This window comes from Antennarius striatus, chromosome 21 (assembly GCF_040054535.1).
Source record: "Antennarius striatus isolate MH-2024 chromosome 21, ASM4005453v1, whole genome shotgun sequence".
NCBI classification, from domain to species: domain Eukaryota; kingdom Metazoa; phylum Chordata; class Actinopteri; order Lophiiformes; family Antennariidae; genus Antennarius; species Antennarius striatus.
This window is the reverse complement of record NC_090796.1, coordinates 12,015,396-12,040,416: the sequence shown is the minus strand read 5'-3', so window position 1 is coordinate 12,040,416 and position 25,021 is coordinate 12,015,396. Positions and strand designations below refer to the sequence as shown.

The following is a 25,021-nucleotide window of genomic DNA, read 5'->3' as shown; positions in this document are numbered from 1 at the left end:
TGTCAAAACTGTGAGGAAAAACTATAGGAAAAATTAAGGAAATTTGCCTAGTCTTCGGTATTTTGTTCATTTTATTTGACGAACAGACTACCGCCACCTGCTGGTGTGGAGAGTCACGTCCTCTCATGTAGGCATGGCCTGTTCTCTACTGGATGGGCCAGCTGGTCAGCTGTAGTCTGCGTTGAGGTCCAACTTTCCATCCTTTGTCTTCTCAAAATAAAACAAGCTGAAACAGATCAGACACTGGGCTTATTGTGTAAAAATACCTCAATTTTATTGAATTTCCATCGTTACAATTGCACATAATCAGTTTGAGCAATCTAAAATATTTATAGAAATTCATTGAGCTCTAAATGAACAGTCATCAGTCTTTAGCAGAGGCTTTAGAGATGTGTAAATATACTGAGAACTTCACTTCCCATGGGACAAGGTGATGAGGGCTTGATAACCCTCCCCTAACCACCCAACAGCAACGAGACCCTATTCCGTGTACAGTAGCATCTCTGGATACGTCTTAGTCTGAAAAAAACAAACATCTTAGACCAAAAAAAAAAAAAAATCCCCACCCATGATTAAAAGAACACAACACCGCAACTTCAGAAGTGACATACATCTGTGTGTACCAGCAGTTTACCACTTGCAACAGAGAAACAGAAAGCTTCACGGTTCACAAGTCATGTTGTGGCATTTGACTTCGAGAACACTTAAGAGAGGTGTCACACACAAAATGGGAAAAATAAAGCCTTCAACAAACCTCAGTATGACTCATACACAAGACTTATCAGCAGATTTGCACTAAATTATCCTGCTGAACCCAATCTATAAAAGGCTGGAAGCATGATATCCTATCTTTCAGATGTTTCTCATTCAAGAGGAAATGATGAGAAATTTCCTCTGATTCTCTCCTGAGCTTCAATCTGTCTCTGACCTTCATAAACGTCACACCAAACATGAGAAAAAAACCAGCCCTGTTCCTGTAAAATCCTCTTTCTTGCTGGATGTTACAGACACATCATCCAGAAATACGTGCCTGTTGTTGGATGCTCAGATTAACTCAGGGGTTAAGAAGGGAATCATGATGGGATGCAGCAATAACCACCCCACTCCGACAGTTTCCACTCGGATGTCCTGCCCCCATTAACCCTGGTGACAGGGGTTTACTCAGCAGGTGAACACAAGCCACAAATAGATGAACAGGAATTCCCTCATGCAAGCAGACGTACATCAATGCACACACAGAAACAACAAAAAATCCTCTGACATCTATAAATATGTGTGCCCCAAAAAAAGTTTTTTTCAATACAGGGAAAAGGATGATGACTGTTTTTTTTCTGTGCATGCGATGTGACCCGCTTTATCATCTCCCCAGAGAGGAACAACAGGGAAAGAAGAGTGCAGAATCACACAAAAACACAGGAAAAACAATGCAATGTGGTTTATGATCATTAGAGCTTGTTGAAAACTGAACGAGTCAACCATGTTACCAGAAGTGTCGCTCCTGTTAGCAGTGCAAAAGAAATAAACAGCAAGTGAGGCTTTTATAAGGTTCTGAGTGCAGCTGAATGTTGCTGAGGATCAAAAAGACGTCTGAGAAGTAATTAAAATGTTTTTTCTCCTTCAAAAACATAGACAAATATATTTAATGTCACCATTAATAAATGACACTGTAATGTCTTAAATATTAGCCTAAATGTGGTCTCCTGCTGGGTGTGGAACATATTTCTAAGATAGAATTTTTTTGGTTGTATGCTTTCATTTTGCATGTTGCATAGAAGCTATTAGTTCATGTCAACAGTGCTATAAATTCTTACTGGGACAGGTTCACCCTCTTTTATATCTGGCCTTGTATGACATTAAATGAATAAAACAAACCACATTGGCCATACGAATATCTGAAAATTCATTTTGCTCATTTCAGAGGTAAAAGCCAACTGCACGACAACATTTTGAAAGAAAAAGGATCCTTTTTTCCTACATAGTACACACAAAAGCGGGCAAACACAAAAAAAATGTGGCAACACGACTTAAGCTAAAGGTTGCATGCCTTGAAAATACCTAAATGCGATGGTTTGGAATACTACACCAAACTATCAGATGTCTGTTAGTAAATCCCACTGTGCAGGGTTTAATATTAAATTACATTTTCTTTTAATTTTCAGAATGAAAAAAATACACGTAATGCACTTACAGGGCTTAGTATGGAGCACGTGTTTGGCATAAACAACTCAAAAGGTTTTCTTTAAGCTGCAGTAAATAAAACTGAACACTTATTGCAAATATTTGACAATGAGAACTGATGTGGAAAGCTCAAAACTGAGAGAAGCATCAAAAAACCAACATTTTAGATACCTGAAAAAATCATTAGAAAGCACAACTACTATTTGAGAATTTACAGTACAGTGAGTGATTTGACTTCAACTCAGAACCGCATAAATTCCGATAACTTTGCTACGACTGAAACAACGTCCATGTCGACTGTATGGTCAAAACAAGAGCTATCTGACAGTAACACCTACTATGTGAGTATGTGATATGGCTCCTCAATACAGTGCAAAACGTCACAGCAACATGCAGTGTGTCCCAGAGGGGACCAGAAGGACAAAAACAGTGTTTTAAGCATTGTACAGAAATCAAACGAAGTGTTTAAATGTTCACCGCAAAGATGCATTGTTAGGCACTTAAAACACTGACAAATACTAGATCTAAACCAGACCCTGCACATGATGATTATTAGCAAACAAAGGGGATGTCAGAGCATCTGGACTAGAGCTCCCCTGAATATTTATCAAGCAGCAGGAAGGCTGCACACTTTCCCTCTCCCCACAGAAACCGTCCCTCAAATTGGCTCCACCTGAGCCCCCGCTTCTAGACTCCGGATCTTTGGTCAATTTTGCTAAATTTGTGAAAATGTTACCAAATACCTAACAAACAACGATGACTGTGGTGTATCACCGGGGTCTTCTCTGCAAAAAAACAAAACATGCAGGGTGAACACAACAGGTCAGGAGGGACGTGACAGGCCGCACTGCAGCTGCAGAACTGTTTGACTCTCCTGAGGAACAGCAGAGGCAATTAAGAGTTTCTCAAGAGTATATTTCCTTCCCTGGCAGAAAAATGTACTAATGAGTGAGTCCTTAATGTTATCGCTATGGTGGCTAGTGGTGAGTTTGAATGATTTCATTGCAAAGGAAAAATGACATGTGCATAGGAGTGAAAATGCGGTAGCATCGACTGTGTGCAAACTAGAATTCGCCGCGGTGAAGTGTTTTTAATTGCAAGGTGTTGACTGGAAAAGTAAGTGAAAACAGAGATAACGAAACTTTAAGAGCCAGAGATTCATCTTTTAACACTTGGTGTAATTTTTGAGAGTTACCTGAAGAATAATAAGCTAAAGGCTATGGGACCTGAGCTCAACGGGTATCAGATTGTTGTGTAAAGGGTCAAGGGATAGTTGTCATTCTGCTACAAAAACAGGAAACTCCCAAGTGAATGCATTTAAATAAAAGAGCAGACTGTACTGGACTTAGGGACGAAAGAGCTTGTTTCAAAAAGCAACAATACGAAAATCTAGTTCTTCAAGAAACAGAAATCGAAGAGAACGCAGTGACCGTCAGATGGTTCAGCCTGGTGAAGTACACTAAGGCCCAATCTGGAATTACAAGAGACTTTAGGTGGTTCGTTAGATAACAGTTCTGCTGGCCCATAAATGTTCTTTACGCAAACACAAATTCCTTTGGAGATTGCATAAACGTAAGGAATTGACATTTTATTCATCAAACCTATCTGATAAATTTGGACATAAAATGTTTTGAAGGTCTCCATCGAATGCCGTGCATAGAGAGATAAAATCCCCTTATTTACAGTGAACCATCATGGGAATTAGTTTAGTTGATGCTGAGACAGATTTTTCCATTCAAAAGGAGGGACACAAATCTGTCAAATAGTACATTGGATCCTTGTAAAACTGCATCCTTGATACCCAAGGGAATCAACTAGCTCTCATAGCTGCAGTATTCAGTATGACCAGTTTGACTATCCTCTTTCACAACTTGCAAAGCCAATGGTGCTGATGAGCAAAATTGGCTTCACCCAACACTAAATTATATTTTACTAATTTTATTCCACTTACAGAGTTATCTGGTACCAGAGAAACATCCTGTGTAGCAAATAACATGGGATCAAAAAAATTTTTTCCTTCAGGGCTTAACACACCACATTAGTTTTATAGAAAATAAAGTCTCAAGGGGAAATCAGGAGGACTTTTATTATCTATTGTGGCTGAATAAATTTTAGAAGACAGATTTAACAATTTCATAACAGAATCATATAATTTTCCAGTCTTCTTTTAATGACAGATTGAGCCTTTTGGTTTCAATGTCATTTAGCAGAACTAAAGAAAAGTAAAAACAAACCAAAGATGTTGCAAAGGCAACACCCTAAGATGATCCAGCAAGAAAGTATTTATCAGCTAAGTGTCAAAAAAGCAACCCCTTCTTTTGTCATCAGAGAACACCATGAGAAAAAAGCCACGGACCAAAGTAACAACAGAGATGAGTGCAAACAAGTAGATGAATACTGATGGGATACAATGGGAATCAAAAGAACACAAACAGGAAGTGAAATAATGATGCCATGCAGAGCACGATGGGGAAGGACGCTGATGTGATGGCAGAGGCAGAGATCCCTGCATCATCCTTCTTACCACTATTTTCCCAAAGAGGCACATAGAAGGCTTGCAAGTTACATTTCAAAATCATTTACAGTTTGAGCCACGAAGAACACAATGAAAACATGTAAAGCCCACAAAAGAAAGTCTCTGCTGGATCTGTCAAGTTTTCAGAGGGAAAACAGCAGCTGTAATAAATAAGATAAAAATGCAGTAAATATGACTGGGGAAAAATTATCTAAATAACAACAATAATTAATATTATATTAACAATAATAATAGTAATAGCATCCAGTTCTTTTCATGTTGAACATGGAGTGGAGAGGGATGTGATTGGCTCAGAAAAGACAACAAGAAGTAAAAGGGCAATGTCCTCCCACAACTGACCACAATGTCAACACACACCTCAGTGAAAAACGTGTGTGTGAAGTAGGGCTGCACGATTGATCGGACTCAAGTTCCCTCGTACCTCTGTGCAATCTCATCTCATATGTGTTTGGATCTAACAGATGGGCTTTCTATGACAGATTGAAAGCCTGTTGAGGCTGCCATGCATTCCTCACAATCACCTCTGTCACGAGTGTATCACCATTAATATCTTGAGGGAGATACTGGCTAAACATTTGCACAAAGTATTTATCTGTACAATTCAGGTTTCTACGATTGCCTTTCCTGAACAGTAACAAGCATACTACTCCACAGACGTCACTAAACTTACTTAACAAGCTGATGTGATTTATGATCACCTTGCACAGTGATGGATGGTTTCTGGCTCAATCTATCTGATCATTATTTTTATTAGACATGCATTGTTGTAATTCCATTGAAAAGAAGTGGTGTGTCTAGAATTTTGCTCATTAGCCCTGTTTGAAATATCAACATACACATAAAGTCAAATAAATAAGTTAGAATGCAGTTAATTAATGCAGCCAACCAAACTTCGGACAAAAATCTCAGAAACATTTCAAAAACAAACCCTTGCATTCTTTAGCACTGACCTCTTTCTGATTTAAACACAATAGGCTCATGGTGCACAAGTTGTGTCTAGACAAAATGCAAAAAGTTTTAAAACACAACAACCGGTGCCAATATGATGACACACACAAAAAATATTCAAGGCAAAAAGTAAAGGATCACATATAATGTAAAGTTCCTCCACCATGTTGAATCAACATGAATAAAGAAAATGTTTGTCAGCCTAATAATGTCAATTTTATTACACTGAGTCAACATGAAAGAAAAACTTTTTACTGAATGTAACCTTTAAATTTATGCAATAACATTAGATAAGAATCTTGACTAGGTCAACTTTTTTGGGTATATCTATTTTTTTGAGTGTACCGTGTCCACAAACTACCCAAATATTGTGCACAGGCCTTATTAATCATAAATAAAAGGATTTTCATACAAAGCATCATTGTAACTGACTATAAATGAGACTGCAGAGGAAATATTTCATTCAAAAAGTGATGGCCTGCCTAATTCTGAGGAAATGTTTTGCTGAACAGCAAAATAATCTTATTTCATCCAAAACCATGCAGCCCTACAAACACACATACAAATCATGCACAGCTCACACAAATACATTTAAACACACTCACAGGCAGCTAGAGCCCAAAACACGTCAGGGAACTGCTGAATCAGGGGAAGGCAGTTGAAGTGCAGTACCTAAAGGTGACCACTAGGAGGGGCCTTGTAGTGAGGCTGTACACAAGCGGGTCTACTGTTCCTCACTTGCCACATGAGCCCAATCCCACCCAGAAAGATATTCTGTACATGCAGTCAATTAATGAATGTTTTGAGTACACAAACATTTAGATTACACATAGATAGCATTATTTCATTCATCTTTTATGATATAATCTGCACTCTTCAGTAATAAGAAAAACAAAGCTTTGACCACTGTGACATTTTAACTCCACACGTGGTCAAACGGATAATAACAATGTTTGAGTTGTAAGCGGTGCACAGACAAATCTAACTAAGAAGGGAGTTTTTGCATACAGATGTCTTAAATTATTTCAGATTATGTGTGACTCCCCTAGAGGCCAGATGGAGGGGGAGCCAGGATTCTCCCTAGACTTTGTCAGCTTCTCCTCTGGGCTCCATCTGTCTGATTCTGGAGGGAGGGGTGACAGTGTGGCAAGGCAGGGGGTGCCCTTCCGGTAAGATTGATTGAAGTTGATTGGTGGTTTTCATTTTGTTGGATTTCTTGTTTTAGTGGATCTTCCCTCCCTCCTGTGCAAGTGCGGCACCTCAGTCCTCCAAGATAACTTTCACAAAGCTAGCCACGTCAGTTTCTTTGGCCTCATGGGAGGTGAAGAAGGGATGTTGCTGAGCAGGAAAATAAGATTAACTTAGTCTCAGTGAAATTAGAAATTATTAAACTATCAGGTCATTCTAATCTAGCAGATGTAGCATAGCAACACAGCTTCTGAAAGAGTGAACAAACATTCAGACAAATGGAAATAATGGTCTCAGGATGCTCTCCAGTGTCTGATTGATAGTATTACAAGGTACATAGAGATAACACATGCTTGCATGAAATCTCTTGCAAATACAGAGTCATTACAAGAAAACAAGTTATTATAATGATGTCGAAAAGATGTTAAAAAAACCGGACTCACCATGAGATCTGTATAAGTTGGCCTCTCTTTGGAAACTTTCTTTAAACTGCAGAAGCAAAATGGAACGTCAGCATTAATTAATACAGAGGCTTTGCACGTATCAAAACGCTGACTATGACTTGGAATTCCATTTAATTCCCAGGAACATAATCAAACAAAGACTAAATACGGAGATAGATTGACGGATCAAATGATTGACAGATCAATAGGTCGACAGATAGATACTTTATCATTTGCGGAGGAAATTGCATATATCCAGTCCTCATATAGTCACGCAATCATGCACAGATCCAAATTATACTGGAAGTCCATGGTGTAGAGGGTGAAAAGAAGAGGGGTGAGCACTGTTCCCTGTGGTGTCTCCATACCGCTGGTTACCACTGATGACAAGCAGTCACCACTTGAACATACCGGGGTCTGTCTGTCAGGTAGCTGGTGATCCAGCTCACAGGGTAGGGGTCCAGTTTCTCCTGCACTAGCTAAGGCTGAATGGTGTTAATGTTGCTCGAGAAGTAAAAGGAGAGCACCCTAACAGCACAGCCTGGTCAGTGACCTCAGTTTGCCCAATTTTTTTTGGGAAGCCTGTTGAGGTTCCCCGTAATAACAGAGGGGATGGAAAGTCTTGTAACTAGTAGCTCTTGCTGTTAGTCTAGTCTTTTCAACGCGTCGCACTTGACAGCCACAATATCTCTGCTGGAGCTTGACGGGGATAAGATCACATATTCCTGGTTCTCCTCTGAATCTCATTGACAGTAACTCCTCCCTGGAGTACAGTAGTCTATCACTATCCATTTTAAAAAGTAGAAGAAAAGAAGGACACACAAAAAAACCCACTAGAACAGAGCAGAGGAAAGCTGTTGCCTGCTCGCACATGCGCAGGACAGCCAAAAGGTTTCGAGTCAGATAAGCAAACATTTTATCATACAAGGTTTGTTTCTGTGGGCACATAATAATGAGCTATTACATATTGAATTTTACATCATACTAGCATAGCTGTCATATAATCATATAAAGGACTTTGAATTCCTGTCAGAACAAACTGTCATAGCAACAGTAACTACAGAAGAATGTCATAGTGAATTCAGATTATCAGATTAAGGCAAAATGAACTAAAACCCACTCTACTGAGATCAACACACATTTTTGTCTGATTTGTTGTGGCTTGCTAGAAGGGCACGGTAATTCTGCTGGCTTCTGGCCCAAAGAATCAGCCTTGAGGGAACTATGAGAGGGAAAAATGGTAGAAATGCGGAACTGAATGTTTTCCAAATAGGGTCAAAATGACAATGAAAGAAGACGCACCACTGCGAGGTGAAGTCCACAAACTCGGGGGAGAACTGGTCAGCAGGAAGCTGGGGCGAAGGTTCTTCCACCACCTGCTTCAGCTGCTGGAAGGGCGTGCCCCATGATTCGTATGGGAAACGCAGGATAGCGAGCTCGATCTGAGTTACAGAGAGGAGCAGATGTCACTTGAATAACAGAGCACACATCTGGTGACACCAACAGCTTCCATGTTTTTGATTAAAAGTCTTTCACTTCTGTCATTGAAGTACATTGTGGTTTCTGTGAACACTGAGTCACTGAATGCATAAGCAAAATTTGGATGAAACAAAACAGTTTCACAATATGCAAAAACAACAACAGTCTCACTCTACTCAAGTTTAACCCCATGGGTTATCACACATGCAGGGTAAACCTACTGAAGTTCTTCATTGGTTTCTCTTGCAGTCACCAGTAATAAAGCACATCACTAAAAATTCACTAACAACAATAACTTACATTTTTATTGATGATCACTCCAAATGTCATCTCTATATTATTACCAATGTGACTTCTTACATAACCCAGCTCATCGCCACAGACAGTAATCCCAATTTAGGTAACGTGAACGTAGCAAGTTTTTCTCAAATTTATGGTGAAATAAGCATTATGCATTTGTATTAATTCAAAGAGTCTATTTGCTACTTTTCTCTCATGATGTCATTGTGAATTAAAAGCATTTTAGCTTGGTTTGAACACATTATGAGCATATCTATGGTCTGTTAAAAACACAGAATGTAATTAATGACATAAATGTCCCAATTAAAACAAAAAGAAAACAAGATGTAGTCTGATGAAGTAGCAGAGAAACATGTGCTAATGTTTTCTGTCAAACGGCCACCATGTCGACCTTTAAAAAAAGTTTCTTCTCGACTGATCATAGTTGGAAATACTTGGGACAATACAATATAAAGCAGCAAAGTATATAACAAAGCTCCAATCATTTTTTTGTTTAAGTGCAGTCATTTTACATCAACCAAAAACATTTCCCCTTCAACACCTTATGTTATGCTAGAATTAATTATTTAGATGTAATAAAGCACCTGCCCTCTATCCTGTAGATTAACTGGGTCACAATGAAATCTTCCCTTTACATTTGTATTTACATTCATTGTCTGTGTGCCTTTGAAGTGTGTCTTGAAGACAGGACAGATACTCCAAAAATGTGATCCAATCCAGCACATTTTATTCTATCCAGTAACTGCTTGATATTTTGGGAAACGAGATATTAACCTTTGACTACTGAAACTGAACTAATGGGTTTATCATTAAAAACCTTCTCTTGTTCAAGACAAGTTAGTCTTGTTCTAGTACACTGACTGTTTCTCTTTAAAACCTGAAGCCAAACGATGAACCAGATTCAAAATGAGGAGAAAAAGCAATTGATTGCAGACTCCACAAAGCCAAAACATTGTCTGAAAGGCATATATATAAAGGTTATGGACTTTTAACCATTCTTAATCATATGTCTAGACACCACTTTGCCTCAAGTTGTGCCTGATCATGCACCAATTTCCTTTTTACATGTGAAACATGCCCTACCCTTCACATAATTTAATTTGGATTTAGCTGTAATGAAGACCTCAAGATTAGTGAGATGGACCAATATAAGAAATATGAGATTGAGTATGTCTAGAAAGTGTGCAATATAAATTCACATGGAAATGAAAAGAGCCGTGAAAGCTGATTTACCATCGTGATTCCTAAACTCCAGATGTCAGACTTCACATTGTAGCCTTTCTGGTTTGTCTCAGGGTTGATCCTCTCCGGCTGCGAGACAGAAGGTCAGATGATGTCACTTACAGCGTCGGTTGTCAAGGCTGACCTGCTCACTTCCCCACCATCCTTAACTTCTTGTAGACACACAGGCTGCTATGTTCCCTCAGTGCTAACCTGGCCCTAAAAGCCCACTCAGCCAATCAGCAGCCAAGCAGATAGGGTTAAAATGTAACCAGGCGTATTAAAGGTGTGGATAAAAATGGAGGAAGGCAGAGATGAACCTGTTCACCCACTGAACTACATGGCCTCCCTTGTAAGAAGACATTTCATACATGTTACAAGTTTAATTTTAGAGTGTTGTCTGAAAACAGATGCCTGCTGCACTTGGAAACAGAAATATAAGCAGCTAAACAATGATCTCAAACGCCACACAAAGCTTTCTGTGCATCATTACGAACGACTCCTTTCACAATGTCGTTTTGTTTTTACATTTTCATTTGATGCATTGTTTTAAAAATACTGTTTAGTACCACTCTGCGAGTAGAACGGGTAGAACTCCCCGAGGAGCTTTTGACTTGTAATAACTATTAGCACGTCAAAGCAATATTCTCCCAATTGAGTTCCTGTTTTGTTGCATTGTCATGTTTGCAAAGATGTCTACCTGCAAGCCTGCGGGCGATAGGGTACACATTCCTCAAGTTTTTTACTGCTCTGAAAACAGAACAGCTCTAATTTACAAAGAATTACAGCAAAGCAGCAAAAATGGCAATGAGGAAAGACACTGCAACCTGGCAAATCTGTCAGCAAATCTTAACCCAATAGTATAAAGATACTGAGTTGCTGCAATGTAATTGGCGGATTACAATTTTGTGTTTCCAAAACTCATTCAGCCTAAATAACTATTAAATTCATGAGCTGTGACAGGCTGACCAAGAGAGCAGCATTCAGAGCTACTGTCAAAGTCAATTTCAATAAATTCCGGAACATTTTTAGATATATAAATAATCATGTCTATAAATACCAATTTTACATGCTGTCTGTCCATGGCTTGTAATCTTTTTATACAGAAATGAATCACTAGTGTTTTATATTTTTAAAAAAGGTTGTTTTCCTGCCTACCGCCATGTAGGGTTTACAGCCGGCATCCATGGTTTTAGCCACTGAGTCGACCAGGTATCCGCTGATGCCGAAGTCGCACATCTTCACTTGGCCCTGAGTGTTGATCAGCACGTTGGAGGGCTTCACGTCTACAATGACAAAACGATATCCAAAAAAAAACCAGCAACAGGTTTCATTGGTGTGCAGCCAGATCATGGTTTTTGACCACACTAGCATTCACTTTATTTTTTACACTTACAACCTCTCCTTAAGATTAAAGAGGTTTGGTGAAACAGGAGCCACACAGCGGTCACGGCCGGGCCACAGAGGTTTGACACAGGAAGGATTAAAACCCTTTAAAAGGCCATGTTCACGTTTACAAGTTAAAGGTCCTTGGTTAAATGAATGAATGCTTTAGATTTGCAAATAAATCTGTAACGTTTTTGACTTCCTGCTCAGCTACGTTAAATCTACCGACACCACTCTGTTCTCACATTTCTAAAAACAAGCACAAGAGGTAAAACCAGACTGGGAAAGTTGTGAAATTCTTAAACTATAGTGAATAATTTCACAACTGAACAGGTTACATGATAGAATTTTGGTGATGATAGAGGCATCCTCCTCAGATCGTTCGCATGCAAAGATAGGGCGAAGTTCACCACCTTGTGAAACACATTTGCTTGTGCAAAGGGTATAATTACAAGGGCTCAGGAATACTTTGTAATATCACTGTTTGTGTACAGTACATGCAAAGGACTGCACGCTTTTTTTTTTAATTAAGGAAGGAAGGAAGGGAGGGAGGGAGGAAGGAAGGAAGGAAGGAAGGAAGGAAGGAAGGAAGGAAGGAAGGAAGGAAGGAAGGAAGGAAGGAAGGAAGGAAGGAAGGAAGGAAGGAAGGAAGGAAGGAAGGAAGGAAGGAGGGAAGGAGGGAGGGAGGAAGGAAGGAAGGAAGGAAGGAAGGAAGGAAGGAAGGAAGGAAGGAAGGAAGGAAGGAAGGAAGGAAGGAAGGAAGGAAGGAAGGAAGGAAGGAAGGAAGGAAGGAAGGAAGGAGGGAGGGAGGGAGGGAGGGAGGGAGGGAGGGAGGACGGAAGGAAGGAAGGAAGGAAGGAAGGAAGAGATGATGCATCACAGAAGTCATTAAGAGGCTCTTACCTCTATGTATGACTTGCAGACTGCTGTGCAAATGCTCCAGAGCTTTTACTATCTGTAATAACAAAGCCCATCCATAAACAAATGACAGTTACATAACAAATATCTGTCTTTAACGTTGCACCAGCTCAGTATTCACAGGAAGCATATCATAGCGTATGAATTTTTAATCATTCACGTTATCCTGCATGAAGTGATTAGAGTGAACCCACTGAGACGGCGATCTTTCCCAGGATGTCCTCCGGGATCTTCATACCCTTCTCGATCACCTGCTTGTAGAATTTGTCGAGGGAGGTGTCCATCAGCTCCATGCAGATCCAGACGTCACCCTGGCAACATGCAGTCAAATTTGGAAAAGAGAAGAAGAAAAAAATGGAAAGGAACAAAGCACCAGGATGCATTCCAGACAGATGGGAAGCAACAGATTTTCCAGTGTGTTAGTCACGCTCAGGAAATCCTGAATATCTACTTTGCTCTTGCGAGGGGTGTTTGTTATTTTCCTGCAAGTCAATAACGGATGCAGATTTTGACAGACCAAATGATCCATAGTCAGATAGCAGCTAATGTTGGCTTATCTGAAATGTATTAACATTAGCATAGATACTGGAAGATGTGATAAAGAATTCACTTAAAACTGTTGTAATGCAAACTGGAAATCTTGTCTGTAAGGACACAAGAGGCCATAGTTCTGGGAAAGCTTCATTGATGCAATGCTGGTGTGGATGAGTTGAGATTTATACGTCACCTCTCTGAACAGCGCCCCATAGAAGGTGACTGTATAGAAACAGTCAACTGTCCTCATGGAGATGTCCAAATCCATGAGCAGCCTCTTCTGCTCCTGAGTGTTCACTGTGGCCCGAATCCGCTGAGTGAGGACAATGTTGAAAGATACAGAGTGAAACAACGCACAGTCCTCACTCACATTAACGAAGGGAAGAAGAATGAAATATTGCCGTTAAGCATTAAATCCATCGCTGCATGTTGGCGGTAATGTGATGCATTTTTGAATTTGAAATGTTTCTTCAACTGAAATGAAAATCTTAAACAAGTAGCTTAGCAAAATTTCCACTTCTGAAAATTTAAGTGTGTTCCAAATAGAGCACATTTTCTGGGTGATGGAAATCTGCTGGCTCGAAGAGAAACCCTTCATAAGTCAACGGCTTGTGAGAAAATTCTGCCTCAAGTGACGTGACTGGAGGAGGACTACAAATGAAATATGACAAGACTACAAATTCAACAAAACAAGAAAAACAGTTTTAATGAAGCGAGCCAGACATCTGACTTCCTCTTCACTACAGGTGCAGCCAAACTAACTCTCTAGTCCTTAGAATGCAAATACCATTCTTTGTGGCAACTTTATTTACAATGAACAACACAACATCAGCACAGCGCGTGTGAATGCACTGTGCGTGGAGACTGTACTGCTGACGTTTATTTTTCGTTCATCGACCAAATGGCTTCTGTGTGAATCTGGTGGTGGTGGTGGTGGGGGGGGGGGTTCTGTGAGTGCAGAGCTGCTCTTCACTTGCCTTCACAGCCATGATCAGCCCACTGGGGACGTGCCTCATCTTGTCCACCACTCCGTACGCTCCTCGGCCCAGTTCACAGATCTGCTCCAAGTCATCTGCTTTTACCTCGAAATTCTGTTTCATAGAAAAGCGTAAGAACAAGAGGAGAGGTGGAAAAAAAGGCTTAACATGAACGGAGATGTTCCAGAGATTAAAAACAATATATCTGTCATCTATATTTTTTAAAGACAAAGACACTTCTACTCTGAATCTCTAAAAACTGCCTCCATCACAGATGTTACATTTTTTTGTAAGTTAGTCAGCAAAAATCATTCAGTTGGACTTCTAGCCAACTAAAAGAAAGAAAAAGTAGGCGTTTCTGCCAATGGAAAATTCCATTTATTTGATGAGTTTAAAATAAATATTTTTACAACAGGATGGGCAATAAAGGCATTCCAGTCTCCCCATAATCAGAAGTGTTCAATTCGGCTGTAATGTTCATCCAGGCATTCTTAACAGCGAACAGAAGAGGAGGGAAAGAAAGTAAACAGTGAGGAGTTATGCAAGAGTCCAAGGCAAGAGGAAAAAATAGAACCCCTGAAGGGGATTTGGGAAAGGTGCGAAGATGAAAGCCAAAATGTGCCGATCCAAAATGAGTCCAGAAAATGAGCCAGTTACCTTCTCTCCGATGGTCACACAAGCTTTAGAGTCCAAATCTCTAGGGGGTCTAAATCACACAGAAAGAAAAACAGACATGATAAACTGGTTACATTTTGGCAAATGCAGAGGAAATAACTCTTTCTCTCTTTTATTCATTCATCGTCAACTGCTTCATCTGTTGGAGGAAATAACGACAAAATAAAAAGTAAATGTCCAAAAAGAAAAATCCCAGAGGGACAATGAATATGATTTTAATAAAAGCTTGTCGGGGCGAAGATTTGAGTCTCTGTTCTGGATAAAGTTGACTAAAAATAAAAATGAAACAATTAAAAAAAAACATAAAGTCAAATTTTAGCAATACATCTCTGTTGCTAAAAGCTACAAGTGTTTAGTTTTACCTTGCAGCTGAGAATTACCCCCTTAAAGTCTAAGCTTCATGTTAACGAGAATTCTGAACGGTTATGAGCCTCGCTGCGGCATAACTCGCTGCAAATGTCAGGGGATTGGAACTCAAACAATATATCCAACGTGAACTGTGAACTTAAGCAATTGATGTAAGAAAAGAGTTTCTATTAAGCCAGCATTTGTACAATATATTGGAAAAATTGAACTCTTTGTGTTGAGCAGGATGTGACGATCATTATTCACACTGATGAGGTATGATTCAACTTACACTGCAGCAGGAGGAGGCTGCTCAAACACCTCTTTGGAGAGCTTGAGCACCGGCTTCCTCTTACCTGGAAATGCATAAAAAGCCATGGAACATCATTAGGAACCTGAGGGTAAATCAAGTCTGATTGATTGATTACTGGTTAGTGTCAGGACTCGATAGTACTCAATTGCAACTGGATCATGTTTAACTGCAAAAGTTAGACCTGTTGATGCAACATTTCACCCATTTTTAAACAGCAGAAGATATAAATTACTTGATATTTACGCTAAAAACTGACAATGCAAGAATTATGGCTGCAACTGCTACATATTTTCATTATTGACTGATCTGGTAATTATTTTCTTGATTATTTTCCAACGGCAAATAAGTAGAAAGTGACACCTTTAAATTGAATTCACTCTACTGCTCAAATATTCAGAACTGACACCTGTACAAAATCGAAAACTGGTAATACGTGAAATGTTTGACAAATTCGATCAATTACATCAATGATTATCTTGATTGCTGCAGATTAATGTGATCCACTCTGAATCAATCTACAGCGTATTACACCAACAGGAGAGTACAAACGGAGTATGTTCTAGTGGAGTAAAGGCAGAAGAAAAGCATCCAGATGAGACTCCAGAGGACAAGCAGCTGAGCCTACCAAAAGATGAAAGCACACTTAACGTCTTAACAACAATTAGGACGAGCGATCAGGTGATCTGCATCAATTTATATATCAATTTATAAGCAGAGTGAGGACCAATGGAAATTCATTTAAAGCACTAAGAGAAGGGAAACTTCAATCAAACCTTGACAATATTAAGAGTGAGTTAGCTGCTCACTCTTACTTTCTAAAAGGCCAATTTGTGCTGGGCATTAGTGAAATTCAAAATCAAAACAGCTTTCGCTGGTTGTGTTGAGAGTAGCCATCAGGCACTGATGCTAACTGATTCAAACTTTCCTTATCCAGACAAAGACCAACACAGCATCTCCTATGCATCGCACCTGTCTTTCAGTTCCTTTCCTGTTGACATAGCAACGGCAGCAGAAGGCCAAAGCTCTGTCTCATCACTGACACTTACGGTTGGATGCAGTAATTGAATCCAGATCCTACTTGAGTACAACAGACACCAAGAGCAAGAAGAGGAGAACGAGAAGGAGGAGATCTTGCAGCTCAGGTGTGCTTGCTCCATCTGGAGGTCCTGCACTGATGGCTGGACTCAAGGCTGGACTCCTTGCTAATGGGGAGTTATAGTTTCCCATGGGTGTGATCACGTGAGTGTGTGTCTCTGTCTCCAGACAGCATCCGGCTCAAACCTCCTCAGACTAGATTGCGGCAGCCGACGCCAGTCAGAGCTCGTTCCAGTAGAGGTATATGTAGGCAAAGTCATGTTGGATCTGTTCATGCAGAACAACCTGAATGTGTATGTGACTGTGAGCAGCCAACAAACCAAATTTTAAAGTAATATTTAAAGCGGCCACACAGTGCTCCGCCCTCTCGATGTCATAACATGCTTTTTAAAGTGAAACTGAAGGTGTGACTCTTCAAAAGAACTGGAGCAGATCCAGATGAGTAACTGGAATTCCTGTCTTGTGAAGAAAATTTAAGAACAATCATGCGTAGCTACGGATTGATCTATCGGTCAAAAAACTGTCTTTTAGGCACATCACAAACAAACACACGGTGTCCAGGTTTATTCAGACACTCCTGGGCGTGACGCTGCTGTACTATGTGACCCTCGGCTGGCCTCTCGTTGCTTATCTCCCTGTCTCTGCTTCCCAGAGCAGCTTTGTTGGGACTAAAATGTCAATTTGAGTCCCTCCTAGAGGCGTTTACACAGACAACAATAGTAACTGGAAACCTGAAGCAGGTCAATAATCAGCACACACTAAGAACTAGGCAAAAACAGACCATGAACACCTGCAGCAGGACTGTAAAACCCTCTCAATGTGTTACTTTATTACAAGAAGGAGCTTTGGGACAGTAGTCACGCAATTCTGGAACATACTGGGCACATTGTGCATGTACAAAGTGTAACACACACATGTTAACAGACACGTCTCAGCATATTGCTGGCACAGTATGTTCAACATGATTAAAAATATTATTCATCATATCAATAACAATGATAAGAATTGCATTTGAAGTGTTGACTAAAGAATCAATATAAGATTATTTCCTTTTCAACTGTCAGGATTGGTCGTGTCTCTCTTCATGATTGACATGAAAATTGATGTGAGTTCCATGTTTTTTCATCAACAAATGTGGTGGAGTGCGCCACGGTGGTGCAGTGGATAGCGCTGTCGCTGCACAGCAAGGCAGTTCCAGGTTCGAGTCCCGAGCTGTCATAGTTTGCTGTTCTCCTTGTGTCTGCGTGGGTTCTCTGGCTTCCTCCCACCTCCAAAAACATGCACTTCAGGTTAATTGGCTGGTCCCAAATTGACCGTAGTGTGTGAGTGCGTGAGTGTTTGTATATGTCTCTTTGTGGCTCTGCGGCGGACTGGCGTTATTCCATTCATTCATGAATGAATGAATGAATGAATGGAATGTGGTGGAGAATGGATAGAATTTTTACCAAAATTTAACCTTGCAGACATCAAAATAAATAAGAATTAGAAAACAAAATGGTAGAATGGATCCAGGATTAATATATTTTTAATGCCAGCTATGACACACTCTCCTCTGATCCTGATTGTTTCTTGTATTGACATTTTGAGACTTTTTTTGCCTTCCTGTATATTTGGTATCTTTTTCTTAACATGTGACATACATAAATACTGACAAACCAGCGGTAATATCAGATCATCAAGTGTCAATATTTTGCTGAGTACTTCTTTTGAAAGCGTGTTTAATGATACTTCATATCTACACAAAAGGACAACTTTCCTGAAATCCTATTCATCACAATCTGCCTGCTAGCTATCAAAAGATATTTTTGAAACCTTTTCAATGGATGAAAGTCCAGGTTTCCCAAGATGATGAGAAGTCAAAGTCAAATAATTTGTTAGATGATTTACCTTCAAAATGGCAAAACAAAAAATGTTACCCTGTGTTTGCAGTGAAATTATCCTTTATCTATCTCTGCTAATATGGTGAAAAATATGCCTTGTGGCCTCAAAGCATTAAGAGATCGTGAGACAGGAGGCAATATGAAGAAGTCAGATTTATTCTTCCTCAGGATGCATATCACCATGCACAGTGCATTACTAGTCAATTCTGACCTAAGTACAGGCTAGACACGGCTGTCTCGCTCGAATAAAGTGAGCTGCAGGAAAAAGTAGCATGTGAGGTGCGCTAAGTCCTAAGCAGCGGGGATTGGCCTGCTGCCTGTTGTGCTGGTTATGCATGCCATCCAGACGCCACGCATGTAAGTCCGACTGACATGCAGCTAAGCACAGTATGAACGATGACGGCTCCTACGACAAGAACACTGCAAATCTTCTGCTGCCAACTGAGAAGGGAGCAAAGGGAGGTGGTGGGAAAAAAAAAGAGTACGTTGTGGGGGGTCAGAAGGGCGGTGGATTATGTAATCGTTTTAGCAGGCAGGGATAAGCTCGCATTCTGCTTTGTATTATCACACAGCAGAGAGGAGGAAAGCACTGAGATCCTTCACTGGCATATAATCCACTAATCAAATCATTGGTTTACAGAAATTGTGATTAACAGGTCAGTGAATTATGTAACAATTCCAAAAATTAAAAGATTGTTTGATGATGGAAGTTAACGGCAACTTCCACTTCTGGTAGCAAGAAAACATTTTTAAAATTTGCATTCAGCCGTTTTTGTTTTGTGGGGAGTTATCGACCAAAGAAATAAATGATACACTTTATATGACACTTACGATATGATAATGAAAAATATATAGATACAGTAATTAAAATAAAGTGTGATAAAGTGTGTTTTGCATAATATGGGACCTTTAACTATACTTCTGACATTTATCTGTTATAAAGGCAGAGGAGCAAAAATATGAAACAGCCTAAGATGATACTGAAATAATGTAGAAGTACTTCATATTGCACTCAAGTAAAACGAACTGCAATATTGTCCTTTATTCTTGATGAGCTCAGCAACTAACTCGCACACTGTGGTAGGCAGGGTGGCTTAATTAAAAGCAGCAGTACGTATAATTCGTGGTGATTTGCATCACATGAGCTCAACTATGTGGTGAGATGCCCAAGCAAAGCCACTGAAGATGTGCTCCTGGTTTCTGCCGCACCCGATATAAGCATGCAATCAACCTTGTCATGCATTTGTGTGCGTGTGTGTGAACAGTGAAAGGAAAAAAAAAAAAAATGCTGACAGGAAAGTCTGCAGGCTAGAAACAGAGACATGCAGAGAGACTCAGCATGTGAGGGCAGGTGATAGCCGGCCTGCGTGATAATGAGCCCTGGATCACGGGGACAGGCAGTGCCCTGCTGCTAACCCTCACATGCACTCTAGTTGGAATTCCAACAATCCCAAGAGTTCCTCAATGGAATTCCACAGACCCACAGCAAGACGGATCAACCGCAGACAGTGAGAGGCAGGGAATTGCACAAAGGGCACACAAGGAGGGACAGGAAAAGACAGGAACACACAGAGCTACATGGAGACAGACATGAGGGTGGGGGCAGTTAGCAGTGAAAAGAGATTTGAAAATAGCTGCAGCCCCTCCGACCGCTCTGGCAGGTTGTGAGATATTCTACACTTCCAAAGACGGCAGCTCCTTTAGCTTACAGCTGTTGGAAGCTCCTTTGGGAATCAAGTCATCGCCGGCTCATGCTACACTTCCTGCGAACTCAGTTCAATGAAAACGACGCTCGCAGAAAGCCGGGCGTGCCAGGGTATCCGCTTTGGGTTGCCTCGGAGCAAGAAGGCCCCAACATCAGATAACAGAGCTCTTACGGGTTTATCTTTCATCGGCCAATGCGGTCGATTTACACAGTGATCCAACTGCATGGGTTGTAAAATGAGGGTCGTGGCAGCAGACGACCGACGTGAGTCACAGTTTGATGAAGGACAGCTGCTTCCAAATCTACGACAACCCTGAACACTAACAATCTAACTGGTGTCACCAGTATTTAAAGACTGTATTTCTATTTGAAAATTCACCCCATGTCATTAAAGCTACCTAACACTTATTATTATAATTTATAAGTAAAATCAGTTTTGATTCTGAAACCATACCATTAAACAAAACATTAAACATTTCATATAGGAAATAAATTAAATTAAGATCTTTTTTGTGTATGCAAACACTGCACAAATGGGCATTACTGTATGTACAGGTCCCAGTAAAGAATCAAATAAATAAAGGAAACTTTAAATTTTCTTCGTTAAGCTGGAAAAATTAAAAGATGAGTCAATCCAAAGAAAATAAGTCACTAAGTATTATTTAGTGCCTAAAATATTTCAGCTCATAACAGCCAAACCTGTTCCAGATTCTTGAATATCAGTATTTTCTTTGTGGTGACTTTGGCTTTGGACGACTGACTCAATAGTAAAACCCCGGGCAGCTGGAAATGATCAATCAATAATGAAAATAATTGCTGGTTGCAGCCATATTTGTTCTGCATCTTAACACAACGGGCTGTGCCATTTTTCTGAAACACTTCAAGCACAGCTTAACCTCCAAGTAAATGCCATCGAAGGAACGGACGCCTGGTAATTGACAGAAATAATTTATTTTGAATAATTTACTAGAGGATCCACAGAGTTGAGTGTCGCTCGCACTCAAAAGGGACCTTCAGCTGCAAAATACTGAGTCACCGATGAAGTCTGTAACGGATCTGAGGACAAAGAGGTAAACTTCATAATTCATGTGACGAGGGGGTGGGGTCTGATAACTCATCATCTGCTCGTCCATGTGCCGACCACACAGAGGAACAGTGTGCTACACAGACAGCCATTCAGTATGTGACTGTGTCCGAGTGTCTCTTCCTGTATAAACTGTCAACCAAGCACACTCGTGTGTGCGCCCCCGCACACGCACACACACACACACACACACACACACACTCAACGATGTAATGCAACCAATTATTTGAAGATTATTTCTTCAAATAATTTGCAATACTTGATGATATTTTTTGTGCTTCCTATTATTCAATTCGACATCATAGTGTTTCAGACTGTTGTTCAGATTCTTCTAAAATGCATAAATATAGTTAGGTATGCATACAGTCTGCAGCTTTACTTGTTTCACTATGAGAGTCTTTTCTTTCTACACACACCTTCAATGATAAACTACCACAACATTTTCCAATTAGCACAGAGATGTTAATTGAAGCTGGTGATAAGTTGTTTTATTTTAACACCGGTGCAATAAAAATTTTTTTTTTAAAAACAGCTGGCTGGAGGGTTATATTTGGTGAAGCAGTATCTCCAGACTCCTCTCATGCACAAAATCCATCTAGTGCAGCCGCTTTCCTAAATTGTTATCAAATGCAAGATATCAAAGAGTCACTTAAGCATATTGCCACAGGGGCTAATTCTAGATTTAATTCTTATAAATTTGCCAGGCAATTGCAGATTTATGTCTGCACCCAGTTGCAATATTTGCATCCACTGTTTGGCAATGCAAGGCTGTGCCACAGTGTGACAACCCTCCCTCCCCGACCTCAACCCCATTCTCATCACATTTCTGCAGAAAAAAAAACCAAAACAGAAAACCTGTTGCCATCACGACCAAGAGGGTTACTCCAGGTTGAAAGGAATCCTGAATTTACAGTATATGTCAGTCATTTTCACTAGACGCTCATTGTTTAACTTCATTACAACAAAAAATTCCTGCTGATAGCTCACAGCTGTGAGATACAACTCTGCTTGCCAGCAATAAAGCTGAAATAAGCAGGATTTTTTAAATATATATATTGTTCAATTTGTGGTTTCTAGTAATGGCTATAGTAAAATCTAGAAGTACATGCTTAGTCAGTCACCCTTATGAAAAGAGAATAGTTCAGTGGATCATCTGGACAATGCTCTTAACAAATCTACTGTCGCAGCCACAATGGGACCGACTGGTCCAACAATTGACCAGGCAAATTTAGTATCTGTACATGCAGCCTCTATTTGCATGACAAGAGGGGACATTTGTGCAGGGGGCGCGAGGCCTGCAGGAGGACAGGAGTTGGGTGGGATGCATCTGTCAGTCGAGCACACAACAGCACTCGGCACAGCATACTATGGCAAGGGTGAAAACTATTACGCAGGGAAAAGCTCGAGAAGGAGATATGAGAACAGAAGGAAAAGCAGAGCGGAGTAATCTAGCATTGTCTGGTAGAATTAACTGAAACACACAGAAAATTGCTTTGTCAGAAATCCAGTAATTATGTGCAAGTGCAAGAACATTTTTAGCAAAAAAACCCCAGCTTTTTAATGGTACTATTCATACACTGTTATTGCCTAATCACAACACATCTATTTTCAGCTAAGGGCCTCTAAAAGAAGCATCACTATTAGAATATACTGTAATGACTCTTGATGTGGCCATGAAGATGTCACTTTGCTGAGATACAATATTTATCATCACCTGATTGGATTATTGGCAACAATATGATTTTATAAAATCATCTCCTCCACATATTGGTCGACAAAAACATAAATTAATTAGCCTTTCAGAGAATTTCCTCAAATTCCAGGGACAGACAAATGACCAAACTAACATGGTCATCACAGTGCCTCCAAATGATTGGTTGTCACACAGCTACAGCAGAATCATTCGCGACGCCTGAAGATGACTGACAGAGCTGGTTTTGTCATTTTGTCGATAGCAAAAAAAAACTTCACTGAGTCAAAACTCAACTGAGTGACTACATTGGCTGAGGGATTAAAAACTTGTTTTGTTCAGCCTACATTTTCTGCAGCGCACAATAAAAGAGACCTACTACCACTGTCACAAAAGTCCCATTCATCTATGGACAATAAAAAAAAAATGTCTGGGCATTAGTCATCACAAGATGAACTGGCTGCAACAAGACAGTTCCTCTGTGTAGGTGGGCGAACAATTGACTGTACCAGATCAACAGTGAGAGGCCTTGACCATCGGGGGCTCTCTCTCCTACCTGCACAGCCTCTAACTGTGTTTGTGTGTGTGTGTTTTGCATGTTGTGCAATGAGCCAGCCTCAGTTTGGACTTCTTGGAAAACATGTAGAGGGGAGGAAAAATGTCTCAACTGCCTGTGCTGCAGCTGCAATTTCTCTGGAAGTTGCATTGGACTCAAAGAGCTCTCTGGCTGCAGGACATTTTCTCCACAGCCCCTACTGTTCCTGCACGGCAAATAAGATGGGGTCAAAGTGTGACTTGTGTGCTTTTGTACACATGCTGGGCAAAACTCTGAACATCAGTGGCCCCTCACCAGGGGCTTTGACTCCTAACCAGTGGTCTGGACAGGATGAGCAGCTGACATAATGGGACAGCCTGTATTTACATCCTAAACAAGCCTCTGTTCTTGAACTCACCACCTCCTAAATGCTCACAACTTATTCTATAAATAGATTTCCCATCACAAAGCAGGAAGAAGAAAAAAAACCTGCACCCATTAACCACTCAAACTTGACAGTTGCAAGTTGTCACGTCACGTTGTCTCGTTGCAACAAACCATATTTGTAGTCCTGCACAAGATATGGCTTTCATTATTTACCTGGAGCCATGAGCAGAAGGCAGATGCACAAACTCGTGCAGAGTTTATTATAAAAGAGTTGCAATGTCCTTGTCTATCTAGTGACTATAAAAGGCGCAACTGAGCTCCACATCCCCGTCTATATGTTGCTAATAACGTCGATAGGAGCACACAGAGCATCGTCTTACCAGGAACTGTGCAAAGGGGAAGATCTTAAAACAGGAAATGCAACTGACCCTTCTAAGCCGTCTAACTTTAAAATGCACCGGCCGTGCTCGGGCTGCAGCAGTGCATGTTGCAAGCCGTGCAGCAGTGATTGCATATCGGGAGTTTTGCACAGATCGGTTTGATATTCTTACCTCCCTTTGGCTGAGACATTTCCCCTTTGCTTTGATGAGGGGGAGGGGAAGCACAAAAGACTTTGCCTTCTTTCTCACTCCCTCCCTCCATCGCCCTCGCACTGGAGCGTCACTGGCTTGCTTTGCAACAAAGATGCAAAAATACAAGCCTCGATCTTCATGCACTTGGAGCCTTTTTGCGTCCGAGGCGTGCGTGTCCGTGCAAAATGAGATGTTAGAATTGCACAGCCCCCACCGGCGTCGGGGAAAGAGGTAATTTTGCAATTGCACTGCAAATAATTCTCCGGAGCAGTTACATGATGGGCCAAGGCTGGCAGCTGAAAGCTCCTAACTTGGATCAGTGTGAACCCCTGCGAGAGAATGTTCTTCCTGCTTGGAGCGCGAAGAATCGTGGGAAATGAAGTTCATCAAATGCCTCACCCGTTTACAGAGTACCGTAGTCTGCGATGAGATGTGCTGCAAAAGCCGAACAGTAACAATGCAGAGGAGGACTTTTACTGTAGAACAATATTTTTAATACTTTATATATATAAATAAATGTTGTGACCAAATGTACATGCAGCTTACACTTATTGCAATGTGCAATATTTCTTTCCGTAACGGTGAAATGACAGCCAGGACAACTTCAGGTTTACTTTCAAAACTGTAGTAAA

General features: G+C 40.5%; 1 protein-coding gene across 1 annotated transcript; it reads right to left on the bottom strand.

The window, feature by feature from the left end:
- Positions 1-215: 215 nt before the first annotated feature.
- On the bottom strand, positions 216-24,895 carry map2k6 (mitogen-activated protein kinase kinase 6). Its single transcript, XM_068304885.1, has 12 exons — positions 24,369-24,895; positions 15,421-15,484; positions 14,766-14,814; positions 14,109-14,222; positions 13,325-13,444; positions 12,792-12,908; positions 12,583-12,634; positions 11,452-11,579; positions 10,306-10,383; positions 8,596-8,735; positions 7,294-7,339; positions 216-7,000 (listed from the first exon to the last, which is right to left on the bottom strand). The coding sequence occupies exons 1-12, from the start codon at positions 24,457-24,459 to the stop codon at positions 6,923-6,925; spliced, it is 1,077 nt and encodes a 358-aa protein (XP_068160986.1). The 5' UTR covers positions 24,460-24,895; the 3' UTR covers positions 216-6,922.
- Positions 24,896-25,021: the final 126 nt, after the last annotated feature.

What these genes read in the sequence shown, in the direction of transcription:
- map2k6 (XM_068304885.1), bottom strand. Translation starts at nt 24,459, where the DNA reads ATGGAGGGAGGGAGTGAGAAAGAAGGCAAAGTCTTTTGTGCTTCCCCT. An exon ending in CAGCCTCCTCCTGCTGCAGT is followed by an intron (nt 14,815 to 15,420) that starts GTAAGTTGAATC and finishes TGTGTGATTTAG; the next exon opens with ACCCCCTAGAGATTTGGACT. An exon ending in GCTGTAAACCCTACATGGCG is followed by an intron (nt 10,384 to 11,451) that starts GTAGGCAGGAAA and finishes TCTGTCTCGCAG; the next exon opens with CCGGAGAGGATCAACCCTGA.